Source organism: Equus caballus, chromosome 14, assembly GCF_041296265.1.
Source record: "Equus caballus isolate H_3958 breed thoroughbred chromosome 14, TB-T2T, whole genome shotgun sequence".
Classification (NCBI taxonomy): domain Eukaryota; kingdom Metazoa; phylum Chordata; class Mammalia; order Perissodactyla; family Equidae; genus Equus; species Equus caballus.
Window position 1 is genome coordinate 35,128,388 of NC_091697.1, and position 19,443 is coordinate 35,147,830.

The window sequence follows — 19,443 nt, forward strand, 5'->3', positions numbered from 1 at the left end:
TTATAAACACTGCCATCTATTCACTGATTCCTCTGTCAATGGACATTTAGATTGCCATCTGGGTTTTTTTGCTGCTATAAACAATATGACAGCAACTCTCCTTTTCCCTGTATCTTTGCACACTTAAGTATGTCTGTGAGAGAAATTCCCAGCGGTGGAATCGCTTTGGTCAGAGGTGTGTGGATTTAAGATTTTGATAGGTAGCCCTAAATCACCTTGCAGAGGTTTCAACCAACAACTGATGAGATCCCTTCAATTGCACTTAATTTGTGGGCGCCTTTGGAACCGCGCTTCTCCACCTAAACCGCAAACCATTGGAAGAGGCGTGATGTCCCTCCTCCACCCTGGCGCCTCACCAGTGTCCACTTGTGGCTTTTCTTCCGTGCTCCCAGCGGGGCGTGCATTTGCCTTCCGCCTTCCCGCCTTGTCCTGTCCAGGAGGCCCAGGTGAGAAATGAGTTCCCAGACCGATTGCTTTTAAGGCTCCTCAAAGCTAGAAATCAGTATCTTCATCTCTTAGGGTAGGGACCAATAAAAGCTGCTGCCTGCCGGGTGCTGGTGCTCAGGAGAGACCTGTCCTTCTCTCTGTAAACCACTTGCTGCCCCTCCCTCATCCCTGCACCCCTCCGCTTCTGTCCTCCTGCTTTCATTACTTAGCAGCTGCTGCTTCTGAGCAGCAGCTTCTTTGACAGCAGGGCAGGGGGTGGGAGGAGGTCACCCCCAGATCCAGAAACTTGAAAGCAGTCTGAATCCCTCCTGGGAGACAAGGAGGAAGGAGGGCGCTGCCTTCCTCCTGGGGAGGTTAAAACACACCAGCTCTCCGCAAAGCTGGGAATGCTTGAGATGCTTCTGGGGCACTGATTCTAGGCAGCACATGCAAAGGGGATAATTTTTCCAGGAGGCCTTTTTTGGGGGTGTACTTTAGACGAGGCATGAGATTTACTTGAAGGATTAAACCCAAGTCTGCAAGGAAATGTGGCCATCCCCGTCCAGGAGATAATGTAACAACAGCTCCTTGCATCTCACACGAGAGTGGCCAGGAAGAATACGACATTTCCTCCCTGCCGTGGTTTCACGTTTCAGAAATCAGGATGGGTCTCATAATTGACGTGTGCACTTAATGTGAAGGCCATTTATTATTTCCTCCCCAAAGCTGCTCTAACATCGAGGGTGTGTCTTCTGAACAGTGGCATTTCGGCCGTGGCCACACGGCTCAGGGCGGACTGGAAAAAGTGGTCTGTCACGTGAAGCCACACTGAGCTCATCCGGACTCGGGGCTCCAGTGTTGCAGCCCCGTGAGTGAGGACCTGGTGATTTTCCGTTTCCTGTTCCCATCTCTGCAGACTGGCAGCCTGAGAGCTATTTCAGGGGAGGGATTTTGTGTGAAGTGTCTGTCAGACAGCTGGCTGGGCTGGAAACTCAGAAATTGTGCAGTTTGCCTTAGCAAGTCTAGTGCCCAACCTGTTTGTCCAGGGCCTGGGCTTCTGGTCTCTGAGGTTTTTTTGTGGCGAGGGGGATTCTTAAGCTGCGTGAGTTAATGGCTCCCACACAGGTAAAACATTCAAAAAACATTTATTCGACTTCTGCTGTATGCCTAACACTGTGTCCCGCCCCAGGGAGATGGTGGTGAACAGACGGAGTCTGCAGTCTCTGTCGTTGAAGATGATTCATTCCACACACATCTACCTACTATGCGCTGAGCCAGGGAGAGACAGTGGCACACAAAATAGATCAAGTCCCCATCCTAAAGAAGCAGCGGTGAAGCCAGACATTACCAAGAGGTTTCTGGGCACGTGCCAAGAACAAGCCAGTCTCCCTTCTAAGAAAGTCCACGTGTCCTTACTGCGAGCAGAACAGCCTGGCTCACACAGTTAGCGGGAAGATGACCGGGACGCTGGACATCAGGCTGCTGGGAGCTAGGCGTTCGTCTTTCTTTTCTTTTTATTAACTTTAACCTTGAACCCTCTCTGAGGTGAATACTTGTGTCTTGTGGTACCTTCTCCCCTGGTACAGCCAGCATTGCATTATATCCGTTCTCCTGTTCATGCTGGATTTGGAGAGGGAAGAGCTCTGGAATCCTTATTCTCTACGCTCCTTGTTCCCTGGGAGACCCACCCAGATAGTTTTCCAGATTATAGCTCTTCCTTGCCTTGCCTAAGAGCCTCAGGCTCCGTGTGGTGGAGGGTTCACTCCCCTGGTCACAGCAGCCTGTGCTTTGCTGGGCACTCACCGCCTAGTCAGCATTGGTGGTGGTTGAACCAACAGGGCAGTCTCGGTTGGTTTTAAAACCACTTTCAGCCCGGAGGGAAATATGCCAGCCTGTTACACCCCTGGGCAGTGAGAATAGAGATTATTTTTGTGTAAGGTATGTTTGTGTGGATTTTCACAATTCACTTCAAGGAGCGTGCACAGCCTCTCCCTGCTTCCTAAGTCTTCATTTTAATCACACACATTTTGGTGTCTAGACAGCAAAAGTATTCTCTTCATCACTGTCATGTTGGGGTTTCTGGGACTCTCCTAGGAAAGGCTGACACCACCTGACTGATGGATACTTGTACAGCAGGTTCACGCTGGGATAGTCTTGGACTAGGGCAGACTCACTTTCTGGAACCTTCTCTGGCAGTTACTCTTCCAGTTCTGGCCTCTAGGGTCCCATCAGTGGCATCTTGTCTTCCGAGAAGTTTAAACCGTTTTTCCTCAGCAGGAGAGTGATATTTATTCCTTGTAGAAAATAGAAAAAATATAAAGAATAAAATAAAAATCACTTGCAAACCCACTACTTTTTTTTTTTTTTTCTGTAATCACAATTTGGGGTGGAGGGCACATCCTGGCCTTAGTGATTGTGGAATAGCTAGTGTTTTTTGAGTGTTTATCTACCAGGCTGTGTTCTGCGTTCTTTGCATGGATTATTCATTTAATCCTTAAACAACCTTATGAAACAGGCAGTGTATTCTCCCCAGTTGACAGAGGAGAAAACAGAGGTCCAGTAGGTTAGGTAGCTTGCCCGTGGGCGCGTGGCTAGGAAGGAGCGTGGCTAGGATGGGGACCCAAATAGCCATCCCCCTGAGTCCTTGTTCTCAGCCACTACACAACAGCAGCTCTTGTCCTATGGCTGGATCACCTCCTTCCTTGGTTGCACCAGGAAGACTTGGGCCAGCAAATGGAGAGGTTTCTGGGGGACTCCTGACTGCTCTGCTCTCCAAGCCTGCAGAGCTGAATGTTAACTGCTCTGGATGGAGACTTCAGCCCTCAGGACCAGATCCTGTGTCTGGAAGCAGCTTCCCTTTTAACCTCTAGAGAAGTGGCCAAGATTCCCTCTCCTTCTCCTCCTCCCTGCCCCCAGCAGAGGTTGGAACAAAGGACCCAGCACCCCTAATGTCCACGCCTTAGGCACTGTAGCCAGAAGGACTCGCTGTCTGTTCTTCCTGCAGCCGCATCAGGCCTGGTCCAGAGCAGCCCCTGGTGAGCTGGGAGTGGGCATCTTGCAAAGCAGTGACCTTCATTACAGGAGAGGACTCCATTCCTCCACGCGAAGCATTTGATCGACCCTGGCCTGGATGTCAGCCGTGTACATGACAGGTGGCCCCCACCCCACAGCCCCTGCTTTTAGACAGACAGTAAAATTACTTGGGTCTCTTATGAACGGGAGCACAAAGGAGCCAGGGATTTGCTGGGCCACCATGTGGAGTCATTGCAGCAGTTGCTCTATCCTAAGACAGGGAAGTCCTCGCAGCCAGAAGGGAAGCTGGTGTCTGACCCAGCTGGCCGAATGCCACCTCTGACCTGGAAGACAGTTTGACAATTTCCTTCTGAAGAAAGTAACCACCCACGACCTCACCTCTAGTCTCTATTTCCAAAGTTGGACTCAGGAATTGATTCAGCCTGTCAGAAATGTGCTTTCCTTCATTCACTCAATGTTTATTCAGCCCTGCTCTGTGTCGGAGACTGGAGATGCAGCTGTGAACAGAACAGCCTTGCTTTTAAGAGAGGAAGGAGGAGGCCCCTGGAGCACAACGTGGAGACGGGGCTTTTTCTGTTTTGTGCTCCACTGTCTCGCAGGCCCAGCACGTAGTAGGTACGTGTGTGTGGAATGAATCTTCAACGACAAGGACTGTAAACTTTCCTTCTGTTCACCGCCATCCCCCCAGGCTGTAGGCCACTGTAAGGACCTTTCTTTGTGTCCTAAGGAAGAAAGGGAACTCAGCCAAGGAAGGTCCCAGGTCCACCTTCAGGCCAGGTCTACCCAGCGGGCCCCTGAAGCCCAGGTATGGCTGGGACTGGAGGCCTGTTCCCGCAGGACCTTTCCTAACCTCCGGATCCCTGGAGGGGCTAGGGCTCTTGACATGGCTGCAGCAGCTCCCCACCCCTGTGGTCTTCACACCTTGCTCCCTTCCCCGAAGACCCCCGAAGCCTTGTGGTATAGCTGGAAGGTGTTCTTGCTCTGTCCCTGGCTTTCTCTCACCCCCACATCAAATCCTGTCCAGAAATTAAACTGTCATTGCACCTGTGACGCTGATTGTGTCGTTGGTCCTGAATCAAGCAGGGCTTTATAAAGCAGAGCGAGTTCCAGTGTTTGTTGAGCACTGGGCACCATTCTCAGCACGCTGAGTCCTCCTGTCACCACAGTTCTGTCTACTTCTGTTACTCCCATTGCACAGACCCAAGAGGTTGAGACTTGCCCCAAACCACCCAGCCAGTGAGTGGCTGAGCCTCTGGGGACCCAGGGTGGTCAGAACGCACACTCTGCCCTCCGTGCTGCCTCGCAAGGTAAAACAGCCTTTCAGAGGGTGCTGTCCTCAGAGCAGGCTCCTGGCTTCTCCATCAGATTGCTTAGAATGGTCTCAGAAAGACAATTCTCTGCTGGACGTATGAGCAGTGCCCTCTTTGGGGATGAGTAGAAAGTGACCTTCTGGCTTCCAGTAACTACAAAAAGCCAAAGAGGTTTGTTTGGGTTTTTTAAATTTTTATTTATTTATTTATTTACTTTTGAGGAAGATTAGCCCTGAGCTAACATCTGCCAATCCTCCTCTTTTTGCCAAGGAAGACCGGCCCTGAGGTGACATCCATGCCCATCTTCCTCTACTTTGTATATGGGACGCCTGCCACAGCATGGCTTGCCAAGTGGTGCCATGTCTGCACCAGGGATCCGAACCGGCGAACCCCAGGCCGCCGAGAAGTGGAACATGGGAACTTAACTGCTGTGCCACCAGGCCAGCCCCCAAAGGGTTTTTTAAATAAAAAGACTTGGGCGGGGGGGGGCGCTAGGAGTAGGTCCTTTATTACAGAAAGTATCCTGTTAGAGATTCACTCTTCAACTTCATTTCTGTCATTGGAAGGAAAAACCAAGTCCTGTCGATCATTCCGATCTTTAATGGAAAGGGCTCTGGAATTGTTACTGAATAGCAGAAGCAGAGGGGAGGGTGAAGATGAGGGTATTTGCGGAGAGCAGGGCCGTTAGAGGAGGAGGGGCTTCGCCTGGCCCGACCCCCACATCTGTGGGAATTCCGGCTTGTGGTATAGAAAGCTCTGGACTTTGGAGTCATTTATTCGTTCATTAAAAAAACAGAGCTCTTGGGGCCCTGCGGCCGAGTGGTTAAGTTCCTGTGCTCCACTTCAGTGGCCCAGGGTTCACTGGTTCAGATCCTGGACATGGACCTACATACTGCTCATCAAGCCATGCTGTGGTGGCATCCCACAGAGAAGAGCTAGAATGACCTAGAGCTAGGATATACAACTATGTACTGGGGCTTTGGGGAGGAAAAAAAAAGAGGAAGATTGGCAACAGATGTTAGCACAGGGCCAATCTTCCTCACCAAAAAGCATAAAAATAAATAAAAAATAAAATATTTAGGAAAAAAACAACAACTCTGTCTAAAGCATTGACTTTGTGCCAGATGCCATGCTAGGTGAAGGGCATCTATGATGTTCTACAAGACAGATGTGGTCCCCACCCTCATGAGCAACCAGCCAGACTTTTCATTTTGCTTTGTCCCTTACCAGCTGGTGATTGGGGCAATTCACTTAACCCTTCCAAGCTTCTGAGTTCCTGTGGAAAACTTGCCCAGCCTCCCAGGGATGTCTCAGAATGAACTGAGAGCGCTTGTGAAGGGGGAGCACAGCCCGTGAGGCTCCCCTTCCTGGGGCTGCCTGCATGCGGTGATGCCTGCTGTGCTGTGCTGGAGCCTGGCCTGCAGCGGGGAGCCACGTGTGGACTCCCTGCCCTCCAGAGCTCACATCCTGATGCTACAGATGCTGCTTGTTGCTCACCGCCTGGGTGACCTGGTGGAGTCCCGCCCCTGTGGGGAAGACCCATCTGGGAAAGGCCTTGGACCCCATACACCCCTTTGCCTCCCTCTCTGTGAACCTTGGAACCACCAGCAGGAGGGTGCGAGTTCAAGGTCACAGCCCAGAGGAAGGAGGCTGGAGCCACTCTGCTGTCCACTTTGGGTGTCCAGCACAGCCTGGCTGGTGGATCAGGTAGGGTTGGGGGAGCCTTTTCTTGGGCTTATTTCCACCCCTTTTCCAGAGCCTGTAAGAAAATGTCTTACAGCATCGGCTACTAACTCTAGTTATCTGTGCCCGACTAACAGGACTTTAGAAGAAAACCCAGGTCTTGGGGGGCTGGCCCCGTGGCCGAGTGGTTAAGTTCGCGCGCTCCGCTGCGGGCGGCCCAGTGTTTTGTTGGTTCGAATCCTGGGCGCGGACATGGCACTGCTCTTCAGGTCACGCTGAGGCAGTGTCCCACATGCCACAACTAGAAGGACCCACAACGAAGAATATACAACTATGTACTGGGGGGCTTTGGGGAGAAAAAGGAAAAAAATCAAATCAAAAAAAAAAAAATCAGGTCTAGGGTGCAAAGAATAAATACCGTGTTCAAGAAATGATACAGCAGCAGCTGCTACCGTGTCTGGAGCCTCCCCTGTGTGTGCAGTCACATGACCTGCGCCCCTTGGGCCCTCACCACCCACCCTTTGACACGTGGGTTTCCCAGTGATAGCCCAAAATCATACAAGTTATAACAGGTGGTTGGGGATGGGAGGCTGGCACCTGAGCCTGGACTTGAGGCCGTCGGGAGGGGCATTCTCACCTGTTTCCAACTGGCTTCACAGGATCCTGGGCCCTTGGGATCCTGGGTCCTCATTAACTATCCTCAGGACAAGCTGTAAATAAAGCTGTCAGGTTCCGCCCCTCCTGGTGGCCACTTCTCTCCCCTCTGAGGAAGGAAGCATCTGAGACAGAAAGAATTAGCATCAGAAAGGTCTCCATTCAGCCTGGCCTTGCCTGGGAACTATTGGACCATGCTTCCTCCTCTGGAAAAGCCTTTTCACTAGAGCTTCCTCTGTCTTCTTGGGTCCCCACCACCTCTACTGTCCAGCACGTCCCACAGTCGCCCGGGATGATGTCAGGCCCCACCCGGAGAGCCAGGCAAGGCCGGGAAGCCACTGGGGCTGCTCTTCATCCCTCTCACCTGCCTCCCTCCCTTCCCATTGTCGTCAGCACCCTACAGAGTAGGCCGGGGGCGGGGGCGGGGGCGGGGGCGGGGGGGGGGGGGGGGGGCGGGGGCGGCGCTGCTCAGGTCTGTGAGGCAGCCACGGAGTCTCAATTCCTGATCAGATTTTGTTTCTCACTCTCAGATGAAAAGCAGGGGAGAGAATACTTTAAAAGAGGAGAGTAGTCCTTTCATGGGAGGGAGTAAGCTGTGCCTGTTTTCAAAGAAAGGGCATTTCTTTAGCAAAGAAGAGTAGCAGCTGTTGCTTTAAAACCTGGTTCTCTTTAGAAGGAAACTTTGGCCTCTTCTCTGAGCCTCCAGCTCCTGAACGGGCAGCAGGTCGCCCAGCATGAGGCTGTGAACCAGCATCGAGGACTGTTGGGGGGATTAACTGGGAACCGTGGTAAAGCAGCTGGCCAGGGGAGAGAGCCGCGCCGGGCCTGGGCGTCAGAAATGGGGCAATGCTGACTTTGTATAGAATCCTGTTCTGTGCTATTTACCTTTCTGTTTAAGAGTTTTTCTAAAGGTAGTGTAAAGGTTGGTGATTATTGGAGCTGGAACATGCATTCGTGGCGGTTCATTGTAATCTTTTCTATTTTTTTCTTTTGGTATATTTAAAAATTTCCAAAATAAAGTGAGTTAGTTTTTTTTAAGCAATTAAAAGTATTGCTTCTCTTGGCCCTAATTCAGAAAAGTCAGGAATCCTTTTTGGTCTGCTTAAGGCTTGATTGCCGGGACAGTAGGTGGGAGAAGACAAGCCAGTCTGTAGAGTAGTCTGTTCATAGAGACAGAGAGTGGAATGGTGGTTACCAGGGGCTGGGGGCGGGGCAAGAGGGAGTCGTTTAATGGGTGTAGAGTTTCATTTTGCAAGATGAAAGAGTTCTGGAGATTGATTGCATAACAATGTGAATGTACTTAATGCCATTGAACTGTACAGTGAAAAATAGTTAAAATGGGGCCTGGCACTGTGGCCAAATGGTTAGAGTTCCCCGCTGTCCACATCTGTGGCCTGAGGTCACAGGTTTGGATCCCGGGCACAGACCTACTCCACCACCAACCATGCTGTGGAAGTGTCCCACGTACAAAAAAAATAGAGGAAGATTGGCACAGATGTTAGCTCAGGGCTAATCTTCCTCAAGCAAAAAAAAAAAAGGAAGACTGGCAACGGATGTTATCTCAGGGCGAATCTTCCTCAGTAAAAAAAAAAAAAAAGGTTAAAATGATAAAATTTATGTTATGTGCATTTTACCACAATTTAAAAAAAAAGGAAAAGCCAGTTTGTGAGTGTCCCTCCTGAGGCTTGCTAGATCGGCAGGATCTTGCCACTGTGGCCTAGTCCTGGGGTTAAGAGTTTAGACCTCTTAGCTGGACTCCTTGTCATCAGTCCACTGACTGTCACCCGCCAGGAATCGCCCAGGCGCTCTATGCAGCAGCCCCTGGGAGTGTGGGAGGAATCAGTCACAGGTGTGCAGAGGGTCCTAAAAGGTGTCACTGTGAACATCCAAGAAGAAATATGTGGATGGAATGATAGAACTGTTAACAGTTCTTTTTCAACCCCAATGTAATAATATATTCAGGAAAGGACCATCTGTGGATGCCAAACCATTGAGTTAAAGGTTGGGAAACAGGATATTCAGAGTGTCAGGGTGTCACCTCACAGATTACGTATTAATTTCACAGGAAAATGGTACCCTTAAAATGGAGAGATCTAATGTCACCCCCTTAACCGAGCGATCAAACATAGCATCGTGTTGCTGGGACAAACTGACGTTACATACGTAACTCCTCAGGGGTCCGGTGAGAAGGACGGGGCACCACTCTGCAGTTCTCTTGCCCAAAGTGTCAGATCCCGAGGAAGCACTCAGCAGTCCAGAAGATGGGGCATTTACAAGACAGCTGGCCCAGATTCATCCGGAGTCGGTGTCATGAAAACAAAGAAAGAACGGGACTAAGGGACCTGACAGACACCATGTGTGAGCCTGGTTGGATGTAGATCCAAAAACACAAAGGTTATCAAAGGCATTCTGGGGGCTTTTGGAGGAAAGTCAAATGTGGCCTGAATATTAGAAGATGGTGCTGCATCAATGCCGATGTTCTTAGGATTGCTAATAGCCTTATGATAATGTAGGAAAATAACCCCAAGAATGGATGAGCAAGTGTCCAGGGGTGGGATGTCACCCTCTAAGTGAGTTAGAAATGGTCCAGTAAAACCAGTTTTTATACCCTCACACACGCACGTGCACACACACAGAGCTAATGTGGCTCGGTGTCAGCAGTTGGTGAATCTGGGTGAAGGGTCATCTGTGTTCATTGTTCTGTTGTTTTCTCTGTTCTGTTGATTTGAAAATTTTCCAAATAAAAAGTATATCAAAGGAGTCAAAGAGAGTCTGTGGCTCTTGTCCGACTTGGAAAGACATGGACTTCTGTCCCCCGCCCGTCCCAGGGGACCTGCCTGAAGCCTTCCAGGCATCTGTTGTCTGCACCCTTTGTCGATAAGGAGCAAGCAGCTGAGTGGCAGTGTTGGTGGCTTGTTGGTGGCGGTGCTGGGGACAAAGGTCTGGCCCCACTCACAATCATGGGAGGAGGGGCAGAAACGCCTGCTGGGCACGTGCGACACCAGGAAACTCCTAAAATGTTTTCTGGTTGTGAAATGTATTGTGCTGGGGAATAGTCGCTAAGCTGGGATCTCCGGCCAGCAATTAAAAGCAGGGTCTTTGAGGTCGCTTGTGGGTGTGGAGCTGATCTCACAGGAGCTTTTCCTCTGAGCCTCTGGGGCCGGAACAGAACCTCCCTGGGAGGATCCAGTGAGTGACCGGCACAAAGCCCAGGGCCCAGCCCAGCATGAGGCTCCGTGTGTTTCTGTGTACCGGCCGCTTCTTAGGCACTTTCCATTCTGCATGGCTATTTCATCTGCACAGGGGACATATTCCTAGAGAGGAAACAAATGGCCTGTGGAGTCTAGTGCCGTTAGGTCCAGAGCCAACTCGCTGAGGATTCAGACCCAGCTCTGCCAGCCTCTGGCCTGCAGTGTGCTGGGTCCCCAAGAAGCGCAGTGTGGGGAACAGAGGGAGCAGGTGACTTCAGATTCCTCTGTCATCCATGTCTCCTTCCATTTGAGGGTCGTCCTCTTGGGCCTGGTGGCTGAGCTCTGAAAGGTTTGCGAAGCACCATGGTCGGGGGGGACACTGATCTGAGCACATCTGCCACTCGGAATAGATTGCTGGCTGCTGGCGATCCTGTGGAAGGTCTTATCCGCCACCCCTAGCACAGTGCACGTTTCTGCCGGGCCGGGACCTTCACCTGGCCACCTTCTGGGCCAGGGAAGAAGAGAGCTTGTATCTGTTGAGTGCCTGGGAACCGCGCTGGCCCAGGTCAGCACAAGGTTCAGGGAAACCTTGACAATTTTGCAAAAAAATATTTTTTCTTTCTTTTTAAATAGCACAAAATAATACTCATTGGAGAAAAATGAGGGAATACAGGGAATCAGGGATCATCAGGTAACAGTTGAAATGGCCCAGAATTCCACTATCCAGAGAGCACCATTCGTTCTCTCCACGAATGTTCTTTGAGCACCTACTATGTGCCAGGGACTGTGCTGGGACCTGGGGGCACAGCAGCAAATGGGTCAGAGATGGTTCCGGTCCTCATGGGGCTGAGACCCATTAATAACCTATGAAAGGTCAGGTGCTGGCCATTAATATTAATACTTGATATTAAATAAGTAATGGGAGTCCAAGTGCTTTGATGACATCCAGTGGCCTCTGAACTGAGCTCTGGAGGATGCACGGTAAGGTGAGTGAGGGGTCCAGCACCCCCAGCTGGAGGAGGGGTCAGACTTCCATGGGGCAGGATCCTGTGCTTGGGGACATGGGATGAGGGGTCATGAGGCTGCGGAGGCTGGTAAGGCCTGGTCAGCCAGGCCCCACCCCAGGATTTCCATGTACGAGAGGGTCTTCCCCCTGGGGCAGCCTGGACCTTGCCTTTACCTGCCTGAGTTGCCCAAGCACGTGAGTCAAAGGAAGCTGTGTGCCTTGGAGGCGGTGCCATGCCAGGCTGAGCTCGGATAAATGGGGCTCAGGAAGGAGATAGAGCCTCCGGGTGCCATGAGCTGCTTAGGAACCCATTGTCTCTGGTCCTCACCGTGTTGTACGTTTCCACCCACTCCGCTCCTGCCCATCAAGACCGGAGCTTCACGGCACGCTGTTTGCCCCCTTAGTGGACTGTTGCCTGGCTCACTGAGGAGGAGGAGACACCAGCTTCCTGGAGTTGGTGTTTCCTTTCTCAGTGACGTCTTCTGAGGCCTTCCTGAGGAATGTGTTGCATCTGCAGTAGGGCTGCCTGTCGGGGTTACTTCTTTCTCTCTCCTAAAAAGCATGAGTCTCATGAGAACTGGGTCAGAGGCACTCGCGGTTGTGCACAGGTGTGTGGACGCTCTGTGGGCTGCTCCTTTGATCGGCACAGACGTGTGCCTGGAGCTCAGCCCGGCTGCTCCCTGCCTCTGCTGACGCTCGCTCAGCAGCTGCTGTGCATGCTGGGAGGCTGGGCTTTGAGGCCACGGGTGAGCAGACTCAGGCCAGGCCTCCGGGCTGAGCATCTGATGTGGGGGTCGGGCAGTACATGGGCACTGTGGTCACGGAGGCCTTCCCAGGGGCGGTGACTTTGAAGGTGAAGGACAAGGCTGAGTGAGTGAAGAGGGGATGGGGAAGACAGACAGAGGGGCTGCATAGACGAGGCTTGTAGGCAAGGAGGGCACGGTGCCTTCAGAGAACCGCAGTGACGGAGGCCACAGCCAGGTGTGCGTGGTTTCCCCAGAGTGAGGCATGGTGAGGCTGGAAGGGCCCAGCAGCCCCACCTGCAGAACCCCCCTCCCCCCTGACCCCTTTCCCCTTGGAGCCACGACCGCGATGACTGCCAGGGCTTGCTGTGTAGATACCTTGGTCCCCTGGACCCATGCGTGGGATAACCCAAGGCTTGTGTTTTATTTTTGTTTGTTTGCATCTAGTTCCGTGTAGTTTTATTTCATGCAGTTTATTTCCAGGACCTTCCAGTATCTATTCGTTGTTCCTTCAGTACTTTCTGAGCTCTGTGACATTTGTGGGGTTTCACGTCTTTTTGCCACTGTTCATTGATATGCATGTATTCCAGCTTTCTATTCCTGCAAAAGGAACGCCCCAAAACTTGATGATTTAAAACAGCAATGATGTGGGTGGCGTGATGGTTCCTCTCCTGATTTCCCTGGGGCTCATTCACACAATTGCTGGAGGATCAGCTGGGTCGGAAGGTCCAGGATGGCCTCATTCACACGTCTGAGAGTTGGTGCTCCTGTTGTCTGGACACCTTGGTTCTCGTCCTTGTGGCCTCGTCGCCTCCACTAGGCTGGACTGACTTCCCTCCGTGGAGGTCTCAGCATGGCACTCCAAGGGCGGAGGCGGAAGTTGCAAAGCCTCACCTTGGAAGTCACGTAATGTCATTTTCCCCCCAGTTTTATTGAGGTATAATCGACATAACATTGTATTAGTTTAGGGTATACAACATAATGATTCGATATATGTATATAGTGAGATGATCACCACAGTGATTTGTTGTCCATCATCTCACATAGTTACAGGGTTTTTTCTTGTAACAAGAACTTTGAAGATCTACTCTCTTAGCAACCTTCAAATATGCAATACAGTATTATTAACTGTAGTCACCATGCTGTACATTACATCTCCAGGACTAATTTATCTTATAACTAAAAGTTTATACCTTTTGATCCCTTCACCCATTTCCCCCACCTCCCACCGCGCTCTTCCTGGATGCGGTCAAGTGCTGTCTTCCAGTAACCTCTGCTTCTCCCACAGGTAAGTTCGAGGATCGGGAAGACCATGTACCCAAGCTGGAGCAGATAAACAGCACGAGGATCCTGAGCAGCCAGAGCTTCACCCTCACCAAGAAGGAGCTGCTGAGCACGGAGCTGCTGCTCCTGGAGGCCTTTGGCTGGAACCTCTGCCTGCCGACGCCCGCCCACTTCCTGGACTACTACCTCTCGGCCTCCGTCAGCCAGAAGGACCACCACTGCCACAGTTGGCCCACCGCCTGCGCCCGCAAGACCAAAGAGTGCCTCAAGGAGTACGCTCACTACTTCCTAGAGGTCACCCTGCAAGGTGGGGCCCGATGTCAGGAGCTGTCACCCTTCCCCACCCACATGGGCCAGGATCAGGTGGCACGATGGCATGTCCATAGGAAGTCCGTACTGACAGGGGCCCATCCACCCAAGTCACCAAGTCACTCCCACCTTGCAAGGAAAAAGCAAAGAAGGAGTGAGGATTCCCCCAATACGTAGAAGAGAAATAACAACTTATATGCAGGCAGCTGGTACCCTACAGACTTACGATCATCTGGTAATTTTTCTTAGGGTAACCTGGAACATTGCAAATGATCTGAATAGCACAGGTGCACAGGTAGGTTGTTCCTGAAGAGCTGTCATCATACAGATGAGGTGGGGGTGGGGATTATGTTTACGTCTGCCTTAGCAATAAAGTTACCCTGTTTGGGGACTTTTATTTGAATCTCACTCTTCCCAATGTCTTAAAATCTAGGTATTAGATAAAATACTGGGTCAGAAATACTGTTGAGAGAACCACTCGATTAGCCACCGCAAAGCGAAAATGGTCATGAGTAACAGTGTTAATAATTTCGATATAAAGCATTAACTGAGCGCTTACTGTGTACCAGGCACCTTATTTTAGTGCTTTGTGTACATTATCTCATTTGAACCTCATGACGACTCCACGTGACAGTCCTTTCTGTTGTTCTCATTTTACAAATCAGCTTCTTCAATTGATGCTCAAAAGGTGAAGACTTACCCAAGGTCATGGCTACGATTTGAACATGAGGACACTCACTCTGTCTGTGCCTGTAACCATAATACCACCCTGCCTGATTGATTCATGCTTTAACAGGCCAACACTGAAGTCATCAAAAATTATAAACAATTGAAGATGGCATGATAACGCACTGACAACCAAGTGTCATTCGCGAAAACTGGGGGAATTTCAAGTTGGCCTTTGCATATAAGTAGTACCAGCTCTGTGTGTTGCCAGATAGCTCAGCAGGACATTAAGATGTCTCAGATCATTTCTCAATGTGGACATGTACCAAAACATCACATTGTATGCCTTAAATATATACAAATTTTACTTTTCAATCATCCGTCAATAGGGCTGGAGGGGAAAAAAAGATTCCTCAGTAAACCTAAGTCAAGAGCCAATTTTAGTTTGAATATCAAACTCTTATAGCCATTCATTCACTCAACAGATTTTTATTGAGTGCCTACTGTGGGCCAGGCTTCATTACCCTTAGTAAGTAGCCCTCAGTCACACCCCAAAACAGAAGTCTTTGAAATGGTACGTCGTTCACCCCTAACAGCCAGAGAAAGGACAAATGATTGGCGGTTCTGCGTGCAGCCCCCGGGAAGCTATGGACAATATTTTAAAGACCACTTGCTCTAGGCTGCCATCACAAATCCCAGACTGCAAGCCATGGCGTTTAAGATTCAAGAATGGAACTTCACGCTGTTCCAATTTTTCATCATATGTGTGTGGCAGCAGTGGACAGCCTTGCACCTAGTCATCTGTCTGGCACTTCTCAGGGGGACCTCACCCCCAGGGTGATGCTTTGTGATACTGACTCCCTCTGTGATTCCGTTCCAGATCATATTTTCTACAAATTCCAGCCTTCGCTGGTCGCTGCAGCCTGCGTGGGGGCCGCTAGGATCTGCCTTCAGCTTTCTCCCTACTGGACCAGAGACCTGCAGAGGATCTCAGATTACTCCCTGGAGCATCTCAGCACCTGCATCGAAATCCTGCTGGTGTAAGTTCCCGTTGGGATCCTTCCATGTTTCCAAAAGACCCAGGTTCCACCTGCTCTGCAGGCCCACCTCTAACGATTGCCTGAAGTCTGAGGCTTGTGGTGGTTACCCCAGCTGGTGTCTCACTTTAAGTGGGCCGTGTTGACTCCTAATAGAATTGGGATTTGAGGAGCCAGGCCCATGGCCGAGCGGTTAAGTTCACGTGCTCTGCTTTGGCGGCCCAGAGTTTCGCTGGTTCGGATCCTGGGCACGGACATGGCACCACTCGTCAGCCCATGCTGAGGCGACATCCCACATGCCACAACTAGAAAGACCCACAACTAAAAAATACACAGCTTTGTACTGGGGGGATTTGGGGAGAAAAAGCAGGAAGAAAAAAAAAGAATTGGGATTTGGGGAGTTGGTCCTTCCTATTTTGGGTAGCTTTGGGTTTGCAATTTTTAGGTCAAAGAGTGAGGGAGAAGAGCAGCTCTGTGCACATCCTTCTAAATGTCCGGGTTCTTTGAGTCCCAGTGTAATCTCTTGGAAGGAACTCTCATTACAGGCTGATTTTCTCAGACATGGCCACAAAGTTGACCTCTTAGCCAGTAAGCCTAAAATGGCTTACCCTAAGAGACCACAGCCTGCTTGCAAGGGTCCCTGGGAATCTTGGGGAGGAGATGTTCAGTGTATCAGAGAGGATGTTTAAAGGCATCATAGACCCAACACCATGAAACTGATAGCAAGGCGAAAGTAGTGACCACACGGAGGAGAGAGGACTGAAAAGTCATACCTGGTGACACCCAACAGGTGGCAGCATTTCCTGGATGCTGGTCCCTCTGGCTGCGTGGGGGGGATTGAGGCAGCGTGGTCACAGCAAAAGCCCACGGGACCCTGAAGAGCTTTCTCTCGGCCTCTGATGTGGGAGCTTTGCCCATGCTGCCCATGTCTCATTCCTCTAAAATGTTTACAGTCTGTACCTTTCAGAAGGTACCAGAGCCAGAGAACGTGATCTGGTCTGAGTGAGGATGGGCGCCCTGGGTAGCTGGCACCAGCCCTGGCTCTTCACCATGCTTGTCACTGCTCTGGGATAGCCCCCTTCTCAGAGCTGCTGCAGCCTCCTTTTGCTCTTTTCTCTCATCAATTTGTTTTCCCAAAATCTCTATGGGGAACCTCTTTATGAGATGATAAAACACCTGTTCCGGGGCTGGCCCCGTGGCTGAGTGGTTAAGTTTGCGCACTCTGCTGCAGGCAGCCCAGTGTTTCGTTGGTTCGAATCCTGGGTGCGGACATGGCACTGCTCATCAAACCACACTGAGGCAGTGTCCCACATGCCACAACTAGAAAGACCGACAATGAAGAACATACAGCTATGTACTGGGGGCTTTGGGGAGAAAAAGGAAAAAATAAAAATCTTTAAAAAAAAAACACCTGTTCCATCCCCCATTTCAGATGGAAAAACTTAAGATCTGCTAGCTCAGGAGCAACCTAGCTGGGGATGGAGCCACCAGAAGGGCCTGGAAGGCAGAGGTTGTGCTCACCTGAGCAGCGGGAGCTCTGCCTTCTCAGTACCGGGCGCTGTGCCAGGCGTGGGGATGCAGTGATGTGCAAAAGCAGATGGGGTCCTCCCTCTCAGAGCCTGCACTCAGCACGAGGGGCCAGGTAGTATCCCGGAAGTTACTGTCTGGGGTGTTGACTGCTGAGATGGGACAGTGCAGAGGCTGCGGAGAAAGCTGGGCTGGTCTTAAGGAGTCAGCAGAGGTTTTTTTGTAGGAAGGAGATTCCAGCTGAGATCTGAGGCCTGAGTTTAGTCAAAGAACAGCTGAGGCGAGGCTGTAGGCAGTGAGCGCAGGGTGGGCAAAGCCAGGCAGTAAGAACACACAGATCTCCTCGGATCGCACTTAGCAAGGCAGGTGGAGGTGCACTCAGGAGTCTGGTGTTGTGGCCTTTGACCTCCAGGTCTCACCCAGGTCCTTTCCTTCCAGAGCTTATGATAATGTCCTCAAGGACGCCGTTGCGGTCAAGAGCCAGGCCTTGGCCATGGTGCCCGGCACACCCCCAGCCTCCACTCAAGTGCTGTTCCAGCCGCCCGCCTACCCTGCCCTCGGCCAGCCGACACCGCCCACCCTGGTGCAGTTCCAGACCCCCGTGCAGGACCTGTGCCTGGCCTATCGGGACTCCCTGCAGGCCCACCGTGCGGGGAGCCTGCTCTCGGGAGGCACTGGCTCATCCCTCCATGCCCCGTACCCTCCCCTCCAGCCCCTGGATGTGTGCCCCGTGCCCCTCCCCGCGTCCCTCAGCATGCAGATGGCCCTCGCAGCCGAGCCCAGGCACTGCCTCACCGCCACCTACGGAAACAGCTTCTTCAGCGGGAGCCACGCGTTCCCCACAGGCTGCTTTGACAGATAGGGCCCCTTTGGGCCACACAGGGAGGCCTTGGAGACCCAGGCAGAGGAAGAGGACACTGACGAGGAGAGCTCAGCAGAGCGAGGCGACTGGGAGGCTGTCCCCACAGAGCCTGGTCGCCCTTGAATGGAGAGGTCCGTGCTCCTTTTAAATAAAACTGACCCAGAGCAAAACAGTGAATGACATAACTCACCCAAGAGCATTCCTCTGGAGGACGTCTTCCGCATGTGGCCGGGATGCACGGGGATGGCTCGGTGGCCGTCCCCTGGAGCAGGGCCCAGTGAATCATGAAAGCCTGGCTAAGAGGCCAGGAGACTGGGAATGGGGTGCAGACCACCAGTCCATGAGCATGTCTGCTTTTTAGTATCAAAGACTCCTTTTTTCTTTGCCGACGGCAGCTACACCACTAGAAAGAAGGGGCAGCCTGCTGTGTTCTCAGGACCCTGGTCAATGCTATATTGGGTGCTTTTCTTTTCCTGGCCCCACACAGGGGTCCCTGTGTGTGTTGACGCCTGACCGGCTGCCTTCCAAGGCACAGGGTGGGGCGGCTGTCTTGCCTTTGTTGTCGAACCTAAACCTTCTTGGGCCTTTTAGATATTTCACATGCTGCTGCTTCCCCGAAGTGACCTAGCTTTCTGTTCCGTAAAATATCTTGTTTACATACTGCATCAGGGATTTTGTGATACTTGAAAATTCCTTAGGAGAAAAGCAATGTTAATCGCCACACTGCCTGTCCCGCACAAGGCCTGGAGGTTGGAACCCAGCTTGTAGCTGACCCGTGGGTGACAACAGAGCTCCCTTTTCAAAAGCGTATGGTTGGGGAGAACCACTTTCTAGGCTCTCAGTTCCAGGAAATTCCACGTCGTCTTGGATGCTGTGTTCACTTGTAGAACTTTGATAACCACCCAGAGGAAGAAGGTTGTTGAAATGTAGACAGAGGTTTGAAACCAGCCCCCGACGCACACACATGCTTATGTATGTGGGCTTAAGCCCAGCCTCAGCTTCGAGTCTAGCTGAGAGCAGAGGATAATAATGTGGAATGTGTGCTTAATGCCACTGGATCTGGGGCGTGGGGGTGTACAAAGGAAATGACACCACCACCGACGACAGGCCAGTGACTGGATGGAAGGCCAGTATTTGGGTGTCTGCAACGAGAGGGCTCTCAGGAAGACCCTTGTAACCATGTGCAATATGTTTTTATTTTGACTGGCAGCTGGTGCTCAGCGTGTTTTTTGTTTGGTCCAGGGTCTGGGGACACATTATTCACTCATCACAACTGGGAGGTGCCAAGAACCATGGAAGCATTTTTTTTGGTTTGTTTTTTAAGAACCCACGTTGGTTTTCTTGACTTGTTGGCCAGTCCAGGAGACCGTGGCAGGGGGACTGCCCCAAAGTGGCTGCAGCCTGCTGAGTCGGATCCGAAGGTGGTGTTCAGGGCAGGGTAAGCCTCAGTGTGGAAGCGGAATGAGAAGAGAGACTGGACGTGGAGACGGTGCTGCCACTTTGCCACACTAGCGTAGGAAACTGCACGTTCGTTTGTTGTTTTTCTCTTTTGCCTTTGCCAACCTCCTTTTATTTATGTGCGACTGGTTTGGATTCCAAGTTATTGTGTCTGTCTTTTGGGGGGCTGGGGGCTTGTGAGGGGCCCCCCAGTAGAGCCTCACAGCCAGCCGGCCCCCAGGAAAAGATGCCCTGCAATAAACACGTCACCTGCT

At 51.4% G+C, this 19,443-nt stretch overlaps 1 protein-coding gene across 2 annotated transcripts in view; it reads left to right on the forward strand.

Annotated features, from left to right (window-relative positions):
• CCNJL (cyclin J like) overlaps positions 1 to 19,443 on the forward strand; it is a 50,768-nt gene extending 31,325 nt beyond the window's left edge. For both annotated transcript variants that reach the window (XM_023617300.2, XM_005599251.4), the window contains exons 4-6: positions 13,335 to 13,637; positions 15,186 to 15,345; positions 17,308 to 19,443. In XM_023617300.2, coding sequence (XP_023473068.1) covers positions 13,335 to 13,637; positions 15,186 to 15,345; positions 17,308 to 17,731 — 887 coding nt within the window. In that variant the 3' untranslated portion in view covers positions 17,732 to 19,443. The remainder of the gene's footprint in view (positions 1 to 13,334; positions 13,638 to 15,185; positions 15,346 to 17,307) is intronic.